Below are 25240 nucleotides of genomic sequence, written 5' to 3'. Positions count from 1 at the left end.
TTTCATATGCGCTGGTTCGGAGGGTATTCTAACCGGGATATGAGCCATGCATGAACGAAAATATTATTTTTATATTATCTTTAACAAAATCCTGTTCTTTCTCTTTCAGGTTTCGCTTCATTGAACGGGGAGACGTGGAAGGAGAACCGACGCGTGTGCGTGCAGGCACTGACTGAGCTGGGATTCCGCAAGGAGGAGATGCGAACTCAAGTGCAGGTTCAATGCATCGCGGCTCAAATTAAAGCGCGCTCTCTTAACAAGCACTTTTAAATTTATGCACCTCGCGTTTGTTTTGTTTCTTTTTGTTTCGAACCGATCAAGTAGTCGCACTAACTTTGATTAAAGGCTCCAATTCTGAGTCATCAATATACATCACAATTGCTATATCGCCGATTCGCACTATGTTAAATCACTATTAAGCTGAGCAATTTTTTCGATATTCTCGCACGATTCGGGATGCTGTACTTCTCGCCTGTCAAACTGACCAACGGTGTTCTACCTGTAATATTTTTGTATTTTTGCTACTTTTTGTTTCATTCACTTGCAAAGCAAACGTTACTTCTTGCTATTCTCCCCACTTGATTGGTACTATGTTTAAAATAGAAGTAAATCTCGCGCTTCGTTTAGAAGACGCACTTAAAACGATTTTTTTTTCAAAGAAATAAAGAGAAAAAGAAACATTGAGAGCACTATAGAACATGCAGTGGCGAAATGAGAAGGCCTGAACGTTGCTACTGATCTTGCTACACTAGACACATCAGCCCTCGCGGGCTTCGCCCGCACTCGTTCAGATAGCGCATGTGTAGAGCTATATACTAGGTCAGATGAGGGAGCGGAGCAAATTGAAGTTCAAGAATGCGACTATTTGCACTTCATGGCGCCACATAGTGTTACAGTTGGAACTTGATGAAACGGCGATGTTTACTGCAGAATATGAGAGTGTGTTGCAGTTTAAGATTAAGTGTGATCGGCTGTGGCAATAGTATGTTCATGGCCGCTCGATGGAAGCTCATCTTGGTACATTGGCCATGGCTCACGTGGGCCAGAGAAGCTGATCTGTAAGTTTTGGCGCAGACTATGAACCCATTCGAGGCTGTGATTTTTTTTTTTTAATCTCACTTCATGCGGACACAGTGTGAAGACAAGTTCTGTCGAAACACGCTGCCGAAACACTCTGGTGACAAGAAATGATTTCGCTTTAAAATATATTTAGGTTTATTTCCTGTTACAAACTTGCTTTTCCACCAGCCTGTAAGGGCTATTCAGAAGCGCTACTTTGGTCCTCGTTGTCAACAGTACTATGAGATATTGGTTTCAGGAGAATCAATAAGGTACAAGCACCGAGCTTCAAATTACCGTAAGCTGTTTTATGTCAGCTACTGTCAAGCACCCTGTCTGATGGTGAGGATTTTTACTTCAAGCCTGTGTCATTAACTGAGTAAAAAAAAAAAAAAAAAACACTTTTAAATATAATTTCTCGGCCTTCTATAAAACAATGTGCAAAGCAGGCCGGCATCCGCTTTCTCTCTCTCTCTCTCTCTCTCTCTCTCTCTCTCTCTCTCCGTCTTTATTTCCCTCCCCACTTTAGCTGCAATCACTTGGGAAGCCCCTCCGATGGAGCTAGATTATAGGCACTGACGTCCACGAAGGCTGCCGGCTAAATGCCTTACAAAAGCACTGCAGTGCACACACGCATCTGCCTCACTGCAAAAGATGTCATGCCGGAACTGCCGTTGCCAGGCAGCGGCAGACACTGCAGCAATGCCGCAGGTTTGTCGTCACCTTTCCGCTCGCAGGCCGAGGTGCAGCTCCTGGTAGATAAGCTGTCTGAGAGCTGCGGGGCGCCCGTTCCTGTGCGGCCCCTGCTGGTGTCCAGTGTGAGCAACTGCGTGGCACTGTACTTATTCGGCCAGCGATACAGCCTGGATGATCCGCGGCGCCAGTGCATGGACCGCCAGGTGGAAGCCTTCCTTAAAGCAGCGGCCTTGGTTCCCATCGATTTCATGCCCGCGTGGCTTAAGCCCCTGGTCAGGCGCGTGATGCCTGACAGCGCGAGTGCCTTCGTCAAGCGCTTCACCGACGAGCTCGCAGAGTTTTCCAGGTACAGACGGCCCGCCTCGTATGCACTGTTCGGCGCTACCTAGAAAATGCACTGTATGACTTCAGCCACCCAGCAGCTAACCTATTTTGATTTCCTAAAGGTATTTTTTTCGTGTTACTTGTTAAGGCCACACGATCAGGTTAGGGGTGTGAAGCTAGTCGCAGAGCGTATACGCACGCTTGATTGGATGTCTGGAGAGGTGCACGGAATGGTGAGAGATGCGCGCCGGGTCATATACTCCGTCAGGTGCATGACTCCATACTGGGCTGCGCCGACAACTCCGCGCCATCAAGGGTATAGGAAGAAGAAGAGAAGATATTTGTCACGCCCAACGTTACTAGATCCTTTCGTGTCTAGTAACGTCGGTCGCGCCAGTGTCCTGCAGAACCATCTGTTGTTTCTAGGCGCTGAAGCGCAGCGCATAAGACGAGGTAGCAGGAGTTGTACCGCTCGCCCCTCATACCGCTAACGTTTTCAGAAGCCATTAGTTTTACTATGGCACAATCTTGAGGGTGCAATAATCAACTTTTTAAAATTTTCTCGCTAAATTTATTGCGGAAAATGTAATACCGTTCTTTATAAGTAGGTTGTGACCTCGTTTCTTCACATACATTTTCGTTGACGGCACGCAGTTCATCTTCTCGTGTTTACAGACATTTGTATGTTTGATAGCTACAAAAAAAAGCAAAAAAAAAAGCATAGAAGAGTTCAAACCTATTCAACACAATACAACCAGTAAAACATGTTTCGGTCTCTGCAAAAACACGATGAGCACCGGCGAGGTAGGGATGCGATTGTTTGCCATCGCGCTTGTAGTGCTTGCACTGAAATAACTAAGCTGAGAAATTGCGACAACTAGGGCGCAATGAAATGTGCATGCGTTGGAACTTACATCAATCATCTGGCACGCAGGTCATTAGGTCGTATACCGACGTCGCATACTTTCAAATAGAACGCTACAGTTTTCATAGGCACTAGTGTACACAGCGTGAACCAAGCATTCTGAATATCACTCAGTAGTGGCGCCATGACGCGAATGTTACGAGCAATGTGTGCTATAGTAGACTCCAGAAGATTCTTCTCACTGGCGCTGTTTTCTTAGCTTTTGCAAAGTTTAACGATTTACGCAGATATAGCTGAAGCGCTGCACATCATTTTTTTTTCTTGTATGATTAGTTACATTTTACTGTTAGCAGAAAACTATTATTCAGCCACACCTGTAATTCAGCACAGCGCCGCTAAACAGATATTTTAACACATCAATCATAAAAAAAACTTGTTTCGCTAGATCTCCGGTCAAAAATTACAATGAATCCAGCCACGTAGAAGTGGACGGGAAATGTCCCTAGTTGTTTGATTTTTTCATTGCCTACAATGAAATAGAAGGTTAACATCCCAGATGCGGGAATGGCTGCACCGAGGTACTCTGCAGCAACAGACGTAATTTCACCGGAAGAGAAATGCTCTCTAACAAATGTATAGTGAGTCATCGTCATGTGCACTCTCCCCATCTTCGTACACTTCCTGTTCCGGATAAATTCCTCTACTATGCATTCTAGAGGCATTCTTAGGCACTCTTCGAAGCATACACCTAAATTCACTGGTTACTTTTACCGGATATTTTCGTTACCTTATCAGACACTATCCCGCATGCCCTGATTTTCCTGAACCTTATGCAAATTTAAAGCACTGCGTTATCTTCTACCCCGCTGCAATTCAGTCCCTTCATTTCCCACGCCCTTCTGCCCCACAGTGGCAGGCTTGGCTATAGGCTCGGACCAGCTGACGGCACAGTTGACCCTGGTGACCCTGGCTCTGGACATTCTCGGGGCTTAATTAATTATCCGTCTCAATAAAGTTTATTTTCCTCCTCCTTCACCTACTCTCCACATCCACGATTACTGTTGCGACCGCTAGTATGCTAATGCCTCCTGGTAGCCCACCGTCTACCTGCGAATGAAATGCGCGAAATGTTAATTTGTCAACAATTACCTCCTTTGTTTAATTAACTATGATGAAATGGACTCTGCATATACTATAGTAAGGCTATATTTTCATTCTCAGTGTTCTCAAAAGTGCGACAATGTTCTCTTGAAAAGATTGCAATGCTTGTCAAAGCAGCGAGTCGTCGGTTCGTTGTTTTTGTCTCTTGCTTCGTCCAGGAATTTTTACCAATGTACATTTCGGTACTTAAGAGACTTAGCTTAAAAGAGACGCGCTTTAGCGCCCTGCTTTCGACTACTACCCACAGAAATACCTCTTAGTTTCCATCCTAGCACTCACGCACGCTGCACATCTGGCATTTGACATCAATTTTCTTGAATGACTTATCGTGACAGAACAAGTCCGTAAAGATTGCATATTTTCGCATAAGAAAACTTCTTGGTTGGAGAAGTTCTTGATTATGTACGACAGAAGTAGTTCTGGAAACGATGTGAATAATTTGGTAACTGAGGTGCATAGGAAGATGGCCGTGGAAGGAGAGCTAAAATTGGCCCTCTTTTAGTTTGTCGTCGATGTTTCATTCCAGAGAGCAGGTCGCACTCGCCCTGAAGACCCAAGATGGGAGCCGCCATCGATCGCTGATCGACTTGTACCTCACCAAAATGGAGAAGCACGAACCCGGCACAGAAAGCAATCTCACAAGTGAGGCAACATGTTGACGTTCACTCCACGGTGTATTTGAAGATACGATAATCCTCACAAGAACTTTTAACGCTTCCTTTTTGTTTTGCATAGCGTTGCCACCTTTAACGTGGGGCAAAAAGCTAAAATTTCTATCGGCCTCTAACTTTTAAACAAGTTAAAAATTTAACTCGATATTTTAGTGTTATGATCTGCCCTATAGCCATGGGAATTTTATTCAAGGTAAACAATTGTGACCCTTCTTAAGCAGAAAAATTAATGGCGAAAAGGAGATATATGGGATTAAGAGAATGGTCCAAAAGGTACGGAATTCTGCATAATGATTTGTCAATACAATGCAGCTCGATCAATCTGACCTCCTGTAGATTAACACGGGTGCTTAGTTATGTTGCAAGCACCTATTACTTTAACCAATGAAAAGATTAAGAATTTCGTCCCCAGGGTAATTAAAACGTAATAATTTTATCAGCACAGGCTACACGTAGGATAAAATAGGGCGTTTCGATATTGAATCGAAAGATTCAGTACGCCAATGTAAGGCCAGGGTCATCGTGCCGGGCGCAGGCCACAAATGCCCCCGCGTTTCGACTTCTTCGCTGCGTCTTCCGAATCACCTTGCTTCCTCTCTCCTTCCCTTCTTCTGTATTCCTCTCCTCGTTCTTGTCATTTTCCGTATCTTCTTGTTTTCGGTCTTCTTTCTCTTCCCTTCTTCGGTCTTCTTCGTCTTGGCGTCTTTCGAATCATCTTGCTCCATTCGACCTGCTTCGTCTTCTCTTTTACCACGTGTCCATTAAGAATGAAGCCTTCGCTTTAGTTCTTCTTCGCTTCTTTTTATTATTATTTTTATTATTTTACAATTTTAATCCTTCTTTCACTGTTTTCTATTATTATCGCCTCAAAATTTAAAATTATTTCAGCAACACTAACTCCTAAATATTAGGTTATCTATCATATAGTCAAATCGACATTATCAATTATATTATGTCACCTACAACGAATTCTGGTCAATCCCCCACTCTAGGAATGTGGCATTATAGCGAGGGAGAAGAAGAAGACGAAGAAGCTTGCACTTGCCCTCTTGGTTTAATCAATTGAAGTCATGATCAATTTTTTCAGTAAGGCTAAAGTAAACGCATTGTTCCTATAGCTCGCTCTAAAGTGCTTACCTGTGTATTCACACTCTCTGGGAAAGTATCAAAGTACACCAGGAAAACCATAAAAAGCCACTATCGTGCAGAACGTATGAAGTCTCTGAAGACACAAGCTGTGTCAGCGCTGTAAAGCTTTATGTTGCTCCCAAAGGCGCCTACCACCTTAGAAGAGCACGAAAAATGAGGCTGTGAAAAGTTGAAAAATGCAGAAAACGTATTTAGAACTACAGTGTCGCATTTTATAGGGTGGGCATGATGAGCTATTTATAGAAGACATTCTGACAACGGAGCAAACTCGACCCGTTCGATATTGTCTGTTCGGTCAGCTTAAAAACGTCGTGTTCATTTAAAGATGTTGGCTAGAACGAAAAATCTCCAAACAGTGGAAAACGGCTGAGATAGTGATGATCCCCAAACCGGGTAAAAAACTTAAGTTTGAAAATATGCGCCCTATCCAATTGATTTCGTGCGTAAGCAAGCTGGTGGAGCATGTAATTCAAATGCGTTTGAATAAAAAAATAATGAAGAAGAATTAATTATTCACGCACGATATGCTACAGCCTTCAGGTCCAAGCTGTCCACGCAGGACATCATGTTACAAATTAAACATCAATTATTGACACGATCACATAGGAAAAGCGAGTGATCGTAGGATTGTACTTGAAGAAGGCGTTTGACAGCTTTCATCACGGGGCTAATTTAGCAAATCTTGAGCGCCTTGGGGTCGGAATACGAACATGCAACAACATCAGAGGTTTTCTAACAGGGAGGATAGCTAAACTTCGATATGGATAGTACGAGTCCAGAGAAATCCGATTGTGAAACAGTGGAACGCCATAAGGCTATGTTCTCTCTCCATTTCTCCTTAATTTAGTAGCCCTGCTTCAGCTACCGCACAACCTCGAACGCTTTCGAGGCATAAACATATGTTTTTCTTTATACCTGTATACCTTTTCTGTATCACTCTCTAGGAAGTGACGCGCAGATAGAACAGAGACTACAAGAAACCACAGACGCGGTTGATGCATACGTCGTCACCCGAGGACTAAGGTGTTCGCCGAAAAAGTCAGAATTTCTTATCTATACCGGCAAACACGGTCAAGCAAGTATGCTGATCACAACATAAGGCCATCTGTCGGAGAAATGCCTATACCTTAGATCGCAAAAACCCGGTTTTTAGGTCTCATATTCCAAGAAAATTGCTTCAATGAAGACGCAGTTAATGCGCTTCAAGGCATACGCAGCAAGCGATTTGACTCATTCGAATATTTAGTAACAGACACTCCGGCATGAGAGAAGCAAAGCTCCTAATGTTAGTGCAGGCCTTCGTGATTAGCCGCATAGCCTACATTTGTCCATATCTCCGACTTAAGGCGGCTGAGAAAGAAATGTCGACATCAACAAAAAGTACAAAAAACAAGCAATAGGGCTGCCAATCCGCACGTCGAACGGGTGACTTCTAGGTCTAAGCTACACTGAAAGCTCACAGAGGCCGTTACGATTTTGCAATATGATCGCCTCTCTGCCACACAAACTAGGGATGAGGTTGGGACAGGTAGGTCACCGCCGCTTGCGGCGGGGGCTTGCCTGCCACCGAATTTTTATCTGTTGTAGGCCGTCATTGTACCTGCCACCGCTTCGGTGGCGGACGACGGCTGTTGCTGCGGCGCGCGTCTTTCTCTCCATTTTCCATTTCTTTCTTCTCTATTTTCTCTTCTCTCTGCACGAGGCAGCGCGGAGATGGCTCAGCTACAGAGCCAGTAGCTGGTCCGTGCATTTTCGGCTAGCACGGCTCGAAAAAGGAAATCGAGGCTTACTCGTGGGAACTTTGCCGAGAACAGTGGCATCAGACTTGCGACCGCCTTAATGGGTAACTGGGCAACAAGAACACGTGGTTTTTACTTAGACATTTACTGGATCCTACGAGAACTAAGGCCGAATCCCACAAGAACCTACATAGGATCTCGCAATCTTTCCAAGGCACCGACGAAGAGCTCATGACCACATTAAAAGATAAATACATTGACACCTCCCAGGGTATACCCACGCCAGATGGGTACTCAGGATTGGACAATCCTCGCGTGGATAGCGTCTTTACCGTAGCAGAGATCAGGGCTGTTCTTAACCAAATTAACACCACCTCGGCACCGGGGGAAGATTGCATCACCAATACGATGTTGAACAATTTAGAGGACCAGTCAGTAGAGGCTCTTACGGACCTCTTCAACTGGTACTGGACAGAGGGCAGCGTCCCTGAGGAATGGAAGCACGCTAAAATTATTTTCATACCTTAACCGGGCAAAAAAAAACTCGAGATGGGGAACCTCCGCCCAATCTCGCTAACGTCATGTCTCGGGAAGGTAATGGAACACGTTGTCTGAAACAGGCACCTTATGCACACCGATGCGGAAGGCACGTTTCCCCCGTCCATGACTGGGTTTCGAGCAGGTCTTTCGACTCAGGGCATCATGTGGCAAATTCAACAAGACAATCTAGATACAAACCGCATAAGAGCCACGCGAACCATCTTGGGACTCGATGTGAGTAAGGCCTTCGACTATGTGTCACACGCTTCCATCCTCAGTCACCTCTCACAGTTAAACGTAGGCAAACGGACATACGAATACATCGCTGCCTTTCTGAACGCGCGCACGGCTACGCTCCATTTCGTTGACAAAGCGAGCGACAAAATTACACGAGGGACGAGACGAACACCGCAAGGCGCCGTACTTTCACCTTTTCTCTTCAACATCACTATGAGCGGCCTCCGGCGTCTGTTAGATGATATCCCACACATACATCATTCCATATACGCCGACGACATCACCATATGGACCAATTATGGCTCCGATGGAGAGATTACAGAATCATTACAACGAGCTATCGACACGATACAGTCTTACGTGCAGGAAAACGGCCTTACCTGTTCACTGGCTAAATCAGAACTATTAGTTATAAGGAACAAACAAGCTTCACAGGCAGAACCAGATTCTCGAGAACTATATATCCAGTTACACATTGACAACCATCCGATACCCCCGGTAACCACGATCAGAGTTCTCGTAATGTTGATTCAGAATAATACGCAGAACGCAGAAGCTATACGCCGGCTACGCGTCACGCCGCCCCAGATACGTGGGCTGGTGAGGCGCATTGCCACGCGTCGCAGGGGTATGAGAGAAGCCGACCTGTGCAGGATCATTTAAGCCTTCATGATAAGCAGGATCATGTACGCTTGCCCGTACAATCAACTGCGTCGTAGGGACGAAGATGCACTTAATAGCATAATTAGAACAGCATACAAAGCGGCCCTTGGCTTGCCAATATACGCTAACTCAGATCGACTACTGCAGCTGGAATTTTTAACACGCTACCTAAGACAGCCCAAGTGACCCGCTTGTCACGCAGCCTTGCGGGACGCGTAATTCTCGACAAGCTCCACATCTCCACTGACGAGGTGTGCGCAACATCCCATTTATCGGCTGACATTACTAGTAAACTAGTTGTTAAACCAATAGCTAAAAACATGCTACCAGGCAGACATGATGCCCGCAGGAAGATAAGGGCACAGACCCTTGAGAAACAGTACGAGGACGATCCACAAGCAGTGTACGTGGATTCAGCTCAACACATCAAAAACGGAGCATAGTGGCATGTATGGCAACTCCAAAGTCAACCTTCATTAACGCCATAACATTTCATGCTAGCTCCGTATGCGAGGCAGAGGAAGTAGCTATCGCACTGGCCATCGCAGATCCCCGCACCAAAACTATTCTAAGCGACTCAAAGAGCGCCGTTCAAAATTTTGCCAAAAATTCTGTAAGCACACTCACGGCGCGAATCTCATTCACAACATCAATCTCGTATGGGTTCCGGCTCACGCGGGTAACTCCGGAAACGAAGGGGTCGACCGTCTAGCCCGAGGCTTAACCAACCGAAAGACGGGAGAACTATCGGGAACGGACGCGCCTGTTGAGGCACCGCGCACATACGCGGAAATAACAAACTTTTATCGCGATCTAAGATGCACGTACCCTGCCCCTCACCTCGATCTGGACCGGGCGCAAGCCACGACACTCACGCGCCTACAAACAAAGACCATTCTTAGCCCCTACCGATTATCGTTAATTACAAACGAAGAATTAAACCCTGCATGCCGGCACTGCTGTGACGGAACGCAGGCCACCCAAGACCATATACTATTGGAATGCGCCAACAATCCCCTCCAAAGACACTCTTGCCAGCTCCCTCAGCGGAGGAATGGGATACGCTGTTGGCCAGCCCAAGAAAAACTACTCAACTGGTCCTCGTCACGCGAGCTCGAGAGGTCTCCCCCAACTGGAGGCCACCCTAGACTTGCCCCAGCCCGAAATAATTCCTTTCATCTTGTGGCAATAAAAGTTGTTACCACCACCACCGACGCGGCTGTCCAGCTGTGCTCCGTGGGACGCTACTCCCTCCTCGCTCATGCGCTCGCGCATGCACTCACAGCTTTCGCTCTTCCATTAGGTTCAAGCCATGCTTAAACACCCACATTTTTGTTATTGGCCGCCAGCGCCGCCGCTGTTCATAAGCACATAAATTTCGACTAATTAGAGCCGCCGTCTTTTTATCATGGGCCCTGTGGGAAGTTTTGCAACTGGTAATATTTAAGAGTACTGGTTTAAATATCATTTAAATATAATGGCGTACATTTGCGAATTCTTATCGAGTTATCCATTCGCACTAACTGCAATAGATGGAAGAGCATTATAGCATATTATTTTGCTTTTTATGTTTTCGTTCACAGTGCTATGACTGGGTATGCGTATCCGTTGCGTTGGGAACTGTACTGTGGCAGAAAATTTGCGTCCTTCTAAATTAGCGCACATGTAACCAGCACAATACAATCCAAATTGTAAACACTGCGGCGAAATAGCAGGATACGATCAATTATTATGGAGCTGCAAACAAGCGCCGCCACCAGCGGACCTACTACCAGTCCCTTCTTTTGAGCGGTGGCAGGCTATACTGGTCAGCTCAGACCCGTTAACGCAAGTTCGGGCTACTGAGTGGGCTCAAAAAGTCGCCGAGAGCAACGGACTTGAGGCCATATAAGTGTAGCGCCCACAAATCGCTCATTGCTGACAATAAATGTTCTCCAATCCAAAACCTGCGTAAGCCTGCAAATTGTCAGGTTACTGTAAATTGTGCACTGTGAATTTACGCGCATTCATTGTGAAGGACAATAAAATAATTTCGCAAATAGGATTTGATGGGACACCCTACGCCCAGAAAGTGGTAGCTCACTAAATTCAGCGTTCGAACTTCAATTTTATTTTCGAGCAACCGTGTAATATGAAAATATTTAGAGGAATGTTTCGATCTTCTTATGGACTGCAAAATCTTTTTCAAACTTTTATGTCTCGCTCGCATCGAGTATGTATAGTTAGGACTTCGATAGAAGACCAATAACGAATGTTTTTGACGATAGCAAACTTTCGAGGGAAGACCTGCAGATATATTAATTGTCAAAATGCAATTCTGTGATATGCGAATTAATTTCGCCCATGAAAAATCTCCTGTAGAAAACGTGACTGCAGAATTAGTCCGTATGCTGTTTACTCACCCCGCCCAAGTCTAGGCGCTGCCGCTGCGGCCAGGATTAAAACCGAGGACAGCGGCCTAACAATTAATCGAACACTCTAACCACTCGAGCCACATGGGCGTGATAATAATGTAAGAAATAAGCAAACAAACCTAAACATCTTTTTTACATCACACAGCATAGAGTTGCAAAGAATTGTTTCTGTCCTTTACGGCGTCATGCCTGCACGACAGATTGTCGCTTAGCGGCACCCACGTCATTATATACCAGAAGTCCTTGATCCTTGATACCCAATCTTCCTCGCCCTTTTACTTTCCGCTTCCCTTCCTCCCGTGCAAGGAAGTAAACCGGAGTACCACTCTGGTAAACAGCTCTACCTTCTTCTACCCTCCCCCCTCTCTCTCTTCGCCCCCCCCCCCAAAAAAAAAAGAGAAAGAAGAAACCTCTACCCTTTCCGTCTTAAGAGCACTCATATGCTTATGGAAACATTGACATATCACCTGTTCATTCTATTATATAGAAAATAACTAGGAGTATACGGTTAAGTCCCGCCACAAAAGTGTCGATCGTCCTTTTTGTTTCATTCAGAGTGCACAAGTCTCACCATAGCCTGCAAGACAAAAGGCAAAGCGACTGGCTAAAATAGGACCTGAGCAGCGTACTTTTTTCTTTGTAATCTGCTGTCTATCATTGCAAGAATCCGAATCCGTGCGCAGTGTCGCACCTCATGGGCAACGTTAACGAAATCCTGCTGGGTGGCACGGCATCCGCAATCATGTACCTGCACTGGCACATGCTCCACCTGGCCGCCCACCCTGACACACTGCAGGCCGAACTGCAACGCGAGATTGACGCCGTGGTTGGCCGCGACCGAAAGCCCACCTGGGAGGACCACACGTGCCTGCCTCTCACCATGGCCACCATCTGGGAGATGTTTCGCTACAAGTCCGCCCCGCCTCTCAGCCTGCCCAGAGGGTGAGTGCGCGAGCACCCATGTCGCCCTTATTGCATCTTTCCTCTACCTTATCTCTTCGAACTGAAAAAAAGTATTGCATATTTCGTTTTCGAAGGTCTTTCCTTACATCACAAATATTCGGAGCACTTAGGGATACAAGAAGTATGGGGTCAATGCGGCATGATTCAAATAAACACAATTTTAATCAAAAGAAATTGTGCCTGGCTTTGTCTTCGCTACTTTCGGGGTGGGAGAGCGGTCACCTCGCCGTTAATTCAGTGCTATACCCACCGCACGTACCTCAAGAGCCACTGTTTGTGCGGCCTTTTAAGGAAAGAAAATAGTGTCGCATTTCGGTCACACCATGCTGTCGCTCATCCTGGCTTAGCCACGCCGGGCACGTGAGAAACGTATCTTAGTTCTCTAGCGTCATGCCAGCTCGGCTGCCAGGGAGACCGCCGCCGCTAGTATAGTGGTAGATAGTGACCGATAATGATAATGAGTCGTAGTTAGTGATAGTGACAGTGATGATAATAATCACAGAGATGACTGTGACTATGACGTCATCACCTGGTGACGTCATGTCCGAATCTGACGTCACCGTGACGTCAAATCCGGTCATGACATCACTACTTTTCATGATGTCACCAGGTGAATAAAAATAAAATTATCATTATCGTCATAACGCATATACGAAGCTGACCCTGCCGGGCGTCCGATACAGGTGTCCGTGCAGCCTTTTTCATTTGGTGCTTCCTCGAACGCCGCACCACAGCATACAAAGCAGACGCAGACCTAACTATACGACCTAACTATACTATGCCCAGGTACCAAGCTGATTTCAGGCACACCTATAAAATTTGACCTAATATGCCTAACCACCTCCCCCCCCCCCCCCCCCCCCCCCCCCCCCTCCTTCCGTTTAAAGGAGTACAATCAAAAGAGCGATGGGAGGCCGCTCTGAGCTGCTGCCGTTATTGTCGTGTATGCGTTGGGATATTTTGGTCACATACGAGAACTCCGGTAAACTTAACAAACCGGTTTAATGGCTACACGATATGAAGAAAACTGTACAGGAATTCATACAGATGACCGATTTGTTCGGCGTCTTTCAAGCCACTGTTTTCGCCGACGGTTCGCCGTGTTCCTCTCTCCAGGCCTTCCCTTGTTTCCACTTTCTTTAGGGAGGCCACCCGCTTGCGTGGGCTCTTGGAACCTGGCAGTCACGGCGCTGGTTCAGCGGCGCGCGACATGTAGGCTCCCTAGGTTCGGCGGTGTCGGTAACAAAGGAATCCTTCTCGCCTACTCGGTGCCGGCTCGCGGCCCCTAACCAGCGTGGTTACATGTCCAGGCCTGAACTTTCTATGATCGTGGCCTGAGCGCGGTTCAGTGAGTGGAACAGTTGTCGTAACAAAGTTGCATCCCTTTAAGTACAGGTGAACCAACATTTGCACGATCGAGAAAAGGAAACAGAAACGAATGCCGGACATGATCAAATGCCTTCGCAAGGTCAATGTGGTGTAGAACAAGCTCCTCGTAAGAGCCAGAGCAAAGATTCGAGAATTGTACGTGCAATATGTATGTTATTTTGTATGGAGCGTCCCCTCAAGCCACACGTCTGATGAGGGCCAATGAGAACCGTCATCGCATATTGTAAACGATTCGATAGTACTTTAGCAAAAAGTTTGTAGTACACATTTGCCAACGTGATTGGCCTGTAGCCATCCACTGAGAGCAATTTTTCTTTATCCGTACTCTTTGGAATTAAGACTGTGATTCCTAGTAAAGGACTGAGGAAGAACCCCCACATCAAAACGTAAAGCGAAAATCTGCAGCAAGACAGGGCTCATCAAAGGTTTACAAGTTTTGTAAAACTCGCATGATATGCCATCAGGGCCAGGGGTATTAGAGGGATAGTTGGTCAATTGTTTGTTCTATTTCTTCCAACGTGAAAGGGCCGTTGATAAGAGCACAGACACCACCTGATAAAGGAGTTATAAGAGCTGTGAAGTTAGCTTTAAGTCCGAATTAGATAGCAGAAGCGTCACTGAACAGTTTCGTGTAGTAGCTCACAAGCACAGAGATGATCTCACACGTTTTCGTTACTAGGGTGCCATTGGACATCATTCCCGGTGTCAACTTGGCAGTAGCATGACGGCGCTCGTCAAGTAAAGCTTGTCGCGTAGGAGTTTCATAGTGCAAAGCATGATTTGCACGAGATCGAACTCGGGCACCCCTGTATCTTTCAGCGTCCAGTTTTTGTAGGTCGCACTTTACCCTAACAATTTCATCTAAATATACTCCCGGTGCATAGAGGTTATACAAATTCTTATGCAATGCCCTCTCTTGAAATTTCCTGTAAAATGACCTAGCAGAACCAATTTCAATAGCTATCGCTCGCACCTCCTGTTTAAACAGGTCCTAAGCAGCAAATATTGTCATGGCACCTGTCAAACACACTTGCAGTTGTGAGCGTATCCGAAAGGCACGCTCCTGGTCATTTACAAGCGAATACTTTATCTTCCAAAGCTCCCATTGCGGCCTATGATTTTGAACAGTAAGTTCTCCCGAGCCGAGCGAGCAACCACCATAATATTATCTGAAAAAGAAACCGGCACAGTTTCACACAACAAATCGCGGGAAACCAGCGAGGAAGAAACATAAATCCTGTCTAGGCGCGCGTGGGACCTCCCCTGGATGTGCGTGAATAGTGTACTTGTATGACATGAGGCCCCTGTATCAAAGAGTCCTGAGTCATCTATAGCACGCGACATGCCCCGGGTCGTGAAACGCTCTTCATAATTACGCTCGTCTACCGTGAGAATGATAGCGGGATTTCGAGAGTGATGGATACTGCGCCTTTCCTCTCCTGTAAACGAATTTTGGAACGCCGGTGAACTCTGATGCGTTCAATGAAATGCTGGTTGTGTTCGACAAGGGGCGTGTGTGTGTGTGTGGGGCGGGGGGGGGGGGGTGAACAACTTTTATTTTCACCTGAATGGAGGCGCCCCCTACTCCCTGCCTCCAGCACGCGGGCCTAGGAGACAGGGGCCGGGACCTCCGCGAATAAATGCAGGCAAAGAGGTCTTGGTTCCTTGCGGCCTTTTCCTTCGGATGTCGGAAGGGGGCGTCAAAGGCGCGATACCGTTTGCGTTTCAGCTCAAGTTGCTGACCTTTGTTCGTTTCGAGAGCCCTCTAGTTGCGCTTAGCCAGTAGTGGCCAGTACTAACTTAGGCAGCCTTCTACTTTGCTCTGTTGATAATCTACGGAATGCTGCCGTCAGTCCTTCAGTAAAAAATGTGCATATAGCTCATGGCACCCTTTTGTTTACAATGGCCTATGACAGCGCGGTCATCGGTATATAGCGCAGCAGTACGCGTGAAACAGGTGATGTCAGTTTCAGATACAGCTAAATAGGCAGCCATTTTCAAGCACTACAAAATTGTTGAACATGCTGTATAGTGTGTTGAAACCTATTCAGCCTACCTATCCATGCCATTTTTTCAGGGCTGCGGAGGACGTAACCGTCGACGGCGTGTTCATTCCCAAGGGGACCACTGTGTCGGCAAACATGGCGGCTATACACAGGGATCCCAAAATCTGGAAGGAGCCCGCCAAGTTTAACCCTTACCGTTTCATCTCGGACGACGGTTCAGCGCCCTCGTCAAAACCTGAGAACCTGATCTCTTTTACACTGGGTAATCGATGAAGTCCCCATGCGTTTGTTGGGAAAAGCATTTTACAAAAAATACACGCCTTTAACACAAGATAGATTTGCAACGCTTTTGGTCCAACCATTCGGGCCCGTTTCGGTGTAGGCAAAATCCAATAGGCGCTCGTTTGGCGTGTGATGTCTATGTCAAGGAGGTCTAAATTAAACTGAGCCATTTATTATCACGAGGTTTAATGCGAAAGCTCGACTTTGAGATCTAGAGAGCCTAGCAAAATCACCTAACGCTTGCGTGTACAATACTTGGATGTCCACTTGTAGCACACTTAAATAAAAAAAGAAAAAAGTCGTAGTTGAGCGCAACCTAAGAACTTATCGTGAGAAACGATTGCGGAACGTTGTAGATATATCAGTTCAGCCGATCGGCCCTGCGCATTCTTGAATGGAATCTCGCGCGGTTCATTGTACGTTGTCGTTTCCATTACCTTCCATCTGTGCGCGAAAGCTTTCGCACAAAACGCTACCATTTTTTTCACGCTCTCTTGTTTTGCTCCATCCTCCATCTCTCCTATCACGGCGTGGTTGAGGTTTCCACAGTGAACGTCACTTTATTTAAACGACGTGTCTAAACATACGTCCGATGTGCACAGTCGATTTTCATTAAAGGTGTGATATATGTCACTCTAGGTGCGGCCACGTGGCAACATTAGATAATATAATATGGAGATGCGTTCGTGCCCCAGGGCGCTACGCGATTAAAACTAGCGATGAATGGGAGACCACGCTAAGAAGCTCCGACGAAAAAACACAGCGATTCGCCGTTCGCCTGGCGGCCGAGGCTGAAGACCTCTTCTCCTAGACGAGGCCGGGTGTCCTCTGGCCGCGGTGTGACAGACTGCCTCCCCGGACGCCTGCGTGCGGACTCGTAGGTGGCTGCTGCACCATATTCGGCGGAAATAAATGTTCTTCCTCCTCCTCCTCACTCTAGGCCCCCGACTAAAGTACTGGTTTGATTTGGTTTGTGGGGTTTAACGTCCCAAAGCGACTCAAGCTATGAGAGATGCCGTAGTGGAGGACTCCGGAAATTTCGACCACCTGGGGTCCTTAACGTGCACTGATATCGCACAGCACACGGGCGCCTTGCTTTTCGCCTCCATCGAAAAGCGGCCGCCGAGGCCGGGATTCGATCCCGCGTCCTTGGGAACAATAGTCGAGCGCCGTAACCACTGCACCACCCCGGCGTGGCACTAAAGTACTAAAGTGACGTCTAATGTCTGCTGCTGCTCTCGCATTCTGCTTGCTGCTCCTACATGGAGCTGAGCTTTTGCAATTTTCGAGGCGCCATTTCCACGACTTCCCTCCCGGCTGCACGCTGCAAGCACCGCAACCACTCATAATGGCTGAAAGTAAAATCGAAGACCTGCATATACGCATTCACTCACTGTCTCTTCGCACTTTGTACTCAGACTCGTTATCTATCACCTCAGTCTGCTCGTAATTTAGGCAAGCTATCGCTAGACTTGGCGCCATCTGACCTCTGAAGCACAGGCATGCATACCAGGGATCAAGCACCAGTAGCCGGCACGATACGCACATAAAAATGCAGAACAACGTAACCTGCGAAAAATGTTATGTCAGCTCTTCTTTACCCGCAAACGTAGCGAATAGGGTGTTCATAACTAAATTAAATTATCGTGTAGATAGCCATTCCAGTCTGGCCGCCACGGCAAAAAACTTGTCGAATCTACCCGAGTCGAACCATGTCAACTTAAATCCGCCCCGTTAGACCGATAGCGGATCGAAACACACTGTCGTACACGTAGTATCAAACCTTAAGGTTATGCGATGTACCGTGCTTTGAATCTGACGTACCCAGAAAAAGCAATGTTCAAGATCCACCGGTGCATCTTCATCCAAGTTTCAAAATTAAATTATCGAATGCGAACAATCGCTCCCGAAAGAGGGTGTACCGGGTCCGCCCGACGTACCATTAGCTAGAACCTACGCTTGAGCCAATTTTAGAATACAAGCTAGCGGTCATGGCGATAGCGTCTTTGACTGGCATCTTGCTGCCAGTGAGAATAGTGTAGAAACTATGCACGATGTCAGGTAGCTATGCATATGGTTTAAGCTTCGCATCGCCTTTATAGTATACGTTTACGTGACATTATGGTCATTAACAGGCACCAGACTCGGGGAACACACGCGAGTACATGACGTCTCGTGTCCCACGGTATGCCATCCGTGGCCAGGATTGGATTCTGAAACCTTAATAACTGACAAAGCCTTAATATACTGGGCCGAGACAGAGCGATGTTGTTTTACCGCACAAGGCAAATTTTGGTCCCCCGTGGATATATCGATACATTACAACCGAGACAGCACAATTCATTAGCCCAATATTGGCACTCCCCAGCACTACATAGGACCACCCTGTTGCCAACATAGTACCGATATAGGGCGGTGATTGTTCCGCCTAGATTGAAGACCCTTTTCCAAGCACTGAATCCGAAAAGAGCTAATCCCAAGGCTGTAACAACCCATTAGGAAACCGCTGCGTAGCCGGCGGCACCGGCAATCGAACTGAGCACTTTCACAGTGCAAGGCCCACTGTACCAAGAGGCCACCGTTTCAGTAAAATAAATGGCCCTTAGTGGGCTTTACCACACGAGAAGAATATAAGACGGGATCCAGAACGAATTATGGCAAACAAACCTTCAATTTCATTATAAGTGATATTCTCAACAGCTATGAATCTGACCGGTTACGTGTATAATAATTTCCCACGACACGAGTTTAAGTTGCATCTTGTAAAGAAATTGTCTTAACTTGTGATTATTACAATGCCGCCCTTTATTTTGTTTTACTCTACGATGTTCGCAGATATGAACTGCGAGCTCATGAGTGGTCTATCACCCCAGCATATCTTCATTTTTTCGTAAATTCCACATGTCTTTTCAGGCTTATTTCTTAGCTTTCCTGTGGCTTGTTTTAAATGTATCTATATACATCATAAAATAAATCCTATTCCTAGAGCTCCTTGGCGGTGGAAGGAATGACTCTTGTAAAAGTAAAAGCTCGATGCAGGTAAGTGCCTTTTCCAAGGTTTCTTCCTAATGAAGCACTTCTCCCCGGACGAAAATCTGCGCGCATTCCAGAACTGTTGGATACCCGGCGTCACTGGGAATCGAACCCGCACCTCCCGAATGCGACGTGGTTAATCAAATTACCAGGCCTCGTCATCAAACAGATTTAAAGGAGGGAATTCATATCGAATAGGGGCCTGAGGAAGCGATACCACAAAAAGCACAATGCCACACAGTTTGCGAGATCATCAATAGCGTTACACTACATTGACAGTGTCTTTTACCCTTATGCTATGCCCCGGCCTCGGCGGCAGCTTTTCGTTGGAGGCGAAAAGCAAGGCGCCCGTGTGCTGTGCGTTGTCAGTGCACGTTAAAGAACCCCAGGTGGTCGAAATTTCCGGAGTCCTCCACTACGGCGTCTCTCATAGCCTGAGTTGCTTTGGGACGTTAAACCCCACAAAATCAAACCAAACCAACCTTATGCTATGTCCATGTTTTTGGAATAGCGCAAGGATACAAGACGCCAAGACCAAAACAAACAGCTTCTGTGACTTGGTAGCAATTTCCTCTCCGGTGCCTTTTCGAAAAAAAAAATTGATTAACTTTTCATAACTCCTGAAAAATGTACAGGGTCGTCCACCCTTAGGTTGAACACGGTCGCTCCCTACAAAGCACCGTTGCATGCGACGCGCCTGCGCCACGCAGCTCGGTGGAAGGCCATGCGGAACATTGCCTCCTGGTACCATCTGTGCTTCCGCCACTTTGATACGAGCCCGCATCGGACAATATGGAGCTTTGAAGACAACCACCGGGACAGACGTTTGCCACTGTGTCGCAATTGTGCACTCACTGTGACGATTTGCGGGACATGTGCGATGTGCGACACTTGTAGTAGACGTGCGTCTGCGACACAGCGCTTTCTAAGGAAGGTGGGCCTACAATGGGACCTTGAATGTGACGATTTGCGGGACATTTGCGATGTGCGACACTTGTAGTATAGACGTGCGTCTGCGACACAGCGCTTTCTAAGGAAGGTGGGCCTACAATGGGACCTTGAACGTGACAATCACATATCACAAACGGATAACAGCTTCTACAGCAATGGTTGAGAATGTTTAAGTAACGCTATAGTCCACACGCCTTTTTGTAACTTTCTCACACATTCGCGCCCTTTCTCACTGTAGCCTAGTGGAGAACATCTAGAATTAAAGAAAAATCTAAATGTGGATCACCTTGTGCGTGTAAGAAACGGGAAGTATTTGCGAATGTGTTCTGCTCAGAATATCTGCACTTTCCACTTTCCTTGCAGGCAGACGGGGCTGTCCTGGGGAGGCACTGGCCATCACGGAGTTATTTCTCTACGTGTCCCACCTGGTACACGAGTTCCGCATTTTGCCCGAAGAAGGCCAAGTCTTGCCGAGTATAGAGTCACCCACTGCCAGCTCCAACAATCTGGCCGGTGTGAAGCTGCGCTTTCTCAAGCGGTGATCAAGCTGATATATGGACAGCTGCAGCTGATACGGTCATTAAACTGTGTTGCCACCAGAAGTAAAGCATCTCGAAAATATCTTCGTAGCATGCTACTCTTCCACCCTGTCCCATCTTGCAGCGTTTTTCAGAACGGATCGCCTCGTATATCTCGCAGGGCCGGTAATGGTAAAAACATTTATTGGATATTTACAAAGAGGTATGTTAGGCGCGGAGCCTTAAGGGCATCGGCCTTACAAATACTCATGGAGTCCCTAGTCAGGGACCTCATTGGCGGTTGCCGCCGCCCGCGCACGCCACTTTAAGGCCCTTTGGGCCTGTAGAGGGGCGCGGGAGGGACCAGGCTAAACATAGGGATTAGTCTTACCCGTGCTGTGCAACCTGAACACTCAGTTGTAGCTCCGTAAGTCGGGCTAGCGTGAAGCTGGGCTTTCTCGAGTGATAACCCGCGCCTTCCTCCCGTTAAAACAGGGATCAAGATGGGAGTGAAAGAGGAAAGAGAAAAAGATGTGTCCTAGAGAGGGGCAGGAATAATTACGGCCATCTGGGGATCTTTAACGCGCACTGACAACGCGCAGCACACAGACTCATTTGCGTTTCGTCTCCACCCGCTGTGCGATGTGAGTGCACGTTAAAGAACCCCAGGTGGTCGAAATTTCCGGAGTCCTCCACTACGGCGTCTTTTATAGCCTGAGTCGCTTTAGGATGTTAAACCCCAAAGCCAAACCAAACAAAACCTGCTCGCAGCGGACGAGTTTGTTCCCTTCAAGAGCGTGTTACTCTGGACTAAGCAGTCGCGTATCACTCGGGCGCCTTCATCTTTGGCCTCTCTACCGCTGCGCCCATCAGCCTTCACGGACAGCAAACTTGTGCGCGCGGTGCTCCCTAGACCTCGTCTCCGTGCGGCTCGCCGCATAGTTAAGTCGTGGCCCTTGTCCGGGCATGACCTTCGCCTCAAAGCAAAACACCCCCCCCCCCCCCCCGCCTGTGAGGGGGAGGGGGCCTTGCCGGGGCGTCGGATAGATGATGATCAGTTCAGTTCAGTTTAGTCGTTCAGTCGTGTCCGACTCTTCGTGACCCTATGGACCATGTCACGCCACGCTTTCCGGTCTCTCACTATCTTCCTAACATCACATAACTTCATCTGCAGTGCCTCGAGGATGCCATCTAACCAACGCGTTCGCTGCCTACCCCTTCTCCGGCGACCCTCAACCTTTCCCAACATCAAATCTTTCTCCAGCGACTCCTCTCTTCTCATCAGATGACCAAAGTAGCTGAGCTTTAACTTTAAAATTTGACCCTCCAATGAGCAGTCAGGGTTTATGGTCGACAATATCGACTGATTTGATCTTCTGGCAGTCCAAGGAACTCTCAAGAGTCTTCGCCAGCACCACAATTCAAACGCGTCAATTCTTCGGCGGTCAGCCTTTTTCACAGTCCAACTCTCGCATCCATACATCACAACTGGAAAGACCATAGCACGAGTTATACGGATCTCGGTTGGCAGACTAATGTCTCTGCTCTTTACTAGGCGGTCAAGGCTAACCATTGCTCTCTTTCCCAGAAGCAGGCGTCTCCTAATTTCATGGCTGCAGTCTCCTTCCGAGGTAATCTTAGAGCCCAAGAAGAGAAAATCTGTCACAGCTTCCACTTCTTGTCCCTTGATGCTCCAGGACTTGATAGGGCAAGACGCCATGATCTTTGTCTTTTTAATGTTCAGTTTAAGCCCAAACTTCTCACTCTCTTCTTGTACGCGCATCAGAAGTCTCTGCAGTTCTGCTTCACTTTCTGCCATTAAAGTGGTATCATCCGCATATCTAAGGTTGTTGATACGTTTTCCAGCAATCTTCACTCCAGCTGAAGACTCGTCCAGACCGGCCTTCCTCATGATGCACTCTGCATATAGGTTAAATAGGCAGGGCGACAGTATGCAGCCTTGCCTCACTCCTTTCTCGATCGGAAACCAATCAGTAAGACCATGCCCAGTTCTGACTGTGGCCTCTTGCCCTTCATACAGGTTCCTGAGGAGACAGATGAGGTGACTTGGAACTCCCATCTCTTGGAGAGCTTGCCACAATCTGCTGTGATCTACGCAGTCAAACGCTTTCGCATAATCAATAAAGCAGAAGTAGATGGGTTTCTGGAACTCTCTTGCTTTTTCCATGATCCAGCGAAGGTTAGCAATTTGGTCTCTAGTTCCTCTGCCCTTGCGAAACCCAGCTTGCACGTCTGGAAGCTCCCGATCCACATACTGCTGCAGCCTACCTTGGAGGATTTTCAACATCACCTTGCTAGCATGCGAAATAAGCGCGATCGTGCGGTAGTTGGAACAATCTTTGGCACTGCCTTTCTTTGGAATGGGGATATAAACTGACCTCCTCCAATCCTGTGGCCACTGCAGGGTTGTCCATATCTTCTGACATAATGTATGCAGAATGTTAACAGCATCATGGTTGAGGTTTTGAAGCAACTCAGCTGGAATGCCATCAATTCCGCTAGCTTTGTTCTTAGCAAGGCTGGCTAAGGCCCATTCAACTTCACTCTTCAGGATGCCCGGCTAGAGATCAGTGATCACAACCGTCTTATGTTGGGTTTGCACATTCGGGTCCTTCTTGTACAGTTCTTCTGTGTATTCCTGCCACCCCTTCTTTATCTCTGCGGTTTCAGTGAGGTCCTTGCCTCGTTTGTCCTTTATCACGCCCAGCTTAGCACAGAAGCTTCCTTTGATATCTTTGATTGTCTTATACAGAGCTCTTGTGTTCCTTAATTGGCTGTTGTCCTCAACTGCTTGGCACTGTATGTTCAGGAAGGCATTCTTATCTCTCCTTGCTATTTTCTGAAAATCCGCATTGAGAACTTTGTATCTTTCTCTTTACCCCATAACTTTTGCCATCCTCCTTTCCTCAGCTATTTGCAAAGCCTCTTCAGATAACCAGTTTGCTTTCTTGCATTTCTTTCGCTTTGGAACTACCTTAGTAGCAACTTCTTGTATTATATCACGAACATCAGTCCACATCTCTTCGGGCTCTTTGTCTTCCTTGAAATCGATTCCTCACTTTCACAGCATATTCTAATGAATTTGATTCAGATCATACCTGAAAGTCCTCCTAATTTTCTGCGTTTTCCTCAATCGAAGCTTAATTTTGGCAACAAGAAGCTGATGATCGGTGCCACAATCGGCCCAAGGCCTTGTTTTTACTGCTTGCATAGCGCTTCTCCATCTCTGCCGGCAAAGAATATAATCGATCTGATTCCTGTACAGACCGTCCGGTGAAGTCCATGTGTACAGGCGCCTCTTGGGCTGTTGAAAACGAGTATTCGCTATGGTCAGGTTGTTTTCTTGACAAAACTCTACCAGCCTCTGCCCAGCTTCATTTGGCTCGCCAAGACCGAACTTGCCTATAATTCCGGATATTTCTTCACTCCCGACCTTAGCATTCCACTCTCCTATGAAAAAAACGACGTCTGATGATGGGGTGCGGTCTAAAAGGCATTGTAGGTCCGCATAAAATCTCTCAACGTCAGCTTCTTCAGCAGCAGTGGTCGGTGCGTAGACTTGGATAACTGTTATGTTGAAAGGCTGACCTTAGATCCGAAGTGAAATCATTCGGTCGTTTTTGGGGTTGTACCCTAGCACTGCTTTGACCATTCTTCTGTTTACTATGAGAGCGACCCCATTCCTTCTCTATATCAATGTTCAATCTGTCCATTTCTCGCTTGACGACATCCAGTTTACCTTGCGTTATAGATCTTACATTCCATGTTGCTATGTGATATATCTCCTTGCAACATCGGACTTTCCTGTCGCTTCCCGACACATCCACAACTGAGCGTCCTTTTGGCTTTAGCCCAGCCGCTTCATTCGTCCTGGAGCTACTAGGAATCGCCCTTTGTTCATCCCCAGTAACATGTGGGACGCCTTCCAACCTGGGGGGCTCATCTTCCGGCGCCATATCGTTAATGGTATTGTGACTGGCCATAGGGTTTTCTTGGCAGGAAATACTGGAGTGGGTTGCCATTACCTTCTCCAGTGAATCACATTTTGTCAGAACTCTCTGCCATGACCTGTCTATCTTTGGTGGCCCTACACAGCAGAGCTCACGACTTCATCGAGTTTCGCAAGCCCCTCCGCCACGACAAGGCAGTGATCCATGAAGGGGAGATGATGATAGGTTAATGAATTATGTGTGATCCTGGGACGCGGCACATCCGGGTGCCAAGTTCCCTTCCCTATCTGACAACGTCAAGGGTGCTCCCCTCCGTGCCTTTACGGGCGCTCGCCTACAAACCTATTCCTTTCTCTTCCGTTACCTTTCTTTGCCCTGGCAACCTTTCATGCTCTAGATGTGGTGATGGCGAAACTATAGCATCTGCTTTGATCACGTCCTGCATTCTGAACTATGCACAGAGAGCCGAAGCATATACATGAGAAACCTTAAAGGGCCACTGTCCAGGGAAGGCCCTTTTAAGAAAAGGAGCCCAGTGTTTCGATCAGGTACCGGAGATAGTCTGTGCAAAATTCTACAGCGACACGCGCGCCGCAAAGCATCGAAAAT

At 47.1% G+C, this 25240-nt stretch overlaps 1 protein-coding gene across 1 annotated transcript in view; it reads left to right on the top strand.

Annotated features, from left to right (window-relative positions):
* Positions 1–20732, top strand: part of LOC146191459 (cytochrome P450 2C30-like) — a 28649-nt gene extending 7917 nt beyond the window's left edge. Inside the window, exons 3-8 of the mRNA XM_084599951.1 lie at positions 110–216; positions 1797–2101; positions 4632–4747; positions 12202–12460; positions 15948–16138; positions 20506–20732. Coding sequence (XP_084456077.1) covers positions 110–216; positions 1797–2101; positions 4632–4747; positions 12202–12460; positions 15948–16138; positions 20506–20684 — 1157 coding nt within the window. The 3' untranslated portion in view covers positions 20685–20732. The remainder of the gene's footprint in view (positions 1–109; positions 217–1796; positions 2102–4631; positions 4748–12201; positions 12461–15947; positions 16139–20505) is intronic.
* The last annotated feature ends 4508 nt before the right edge of the window (positions 20733–25240 follow it).

The sequence above is a fragment of the Amblyomma maculatum genome, chromosome 4 (genome assembly GCF_055883805.1).
Source record: "Amblyomma maculatum isolate TAMU_Amacu chromosome 4, ASM5588380v1, whole genome shotgun sequence".
Lineage (NCBI taxonomy): Eukaryota > Metazoa > Arthropoda > Arachnida > Ixodida > Ixodidae > Amblyomma > Amblyomma maculatum.
This window is presented reverse-complemented; position numbering and strand designations above follow the sequence as displayed.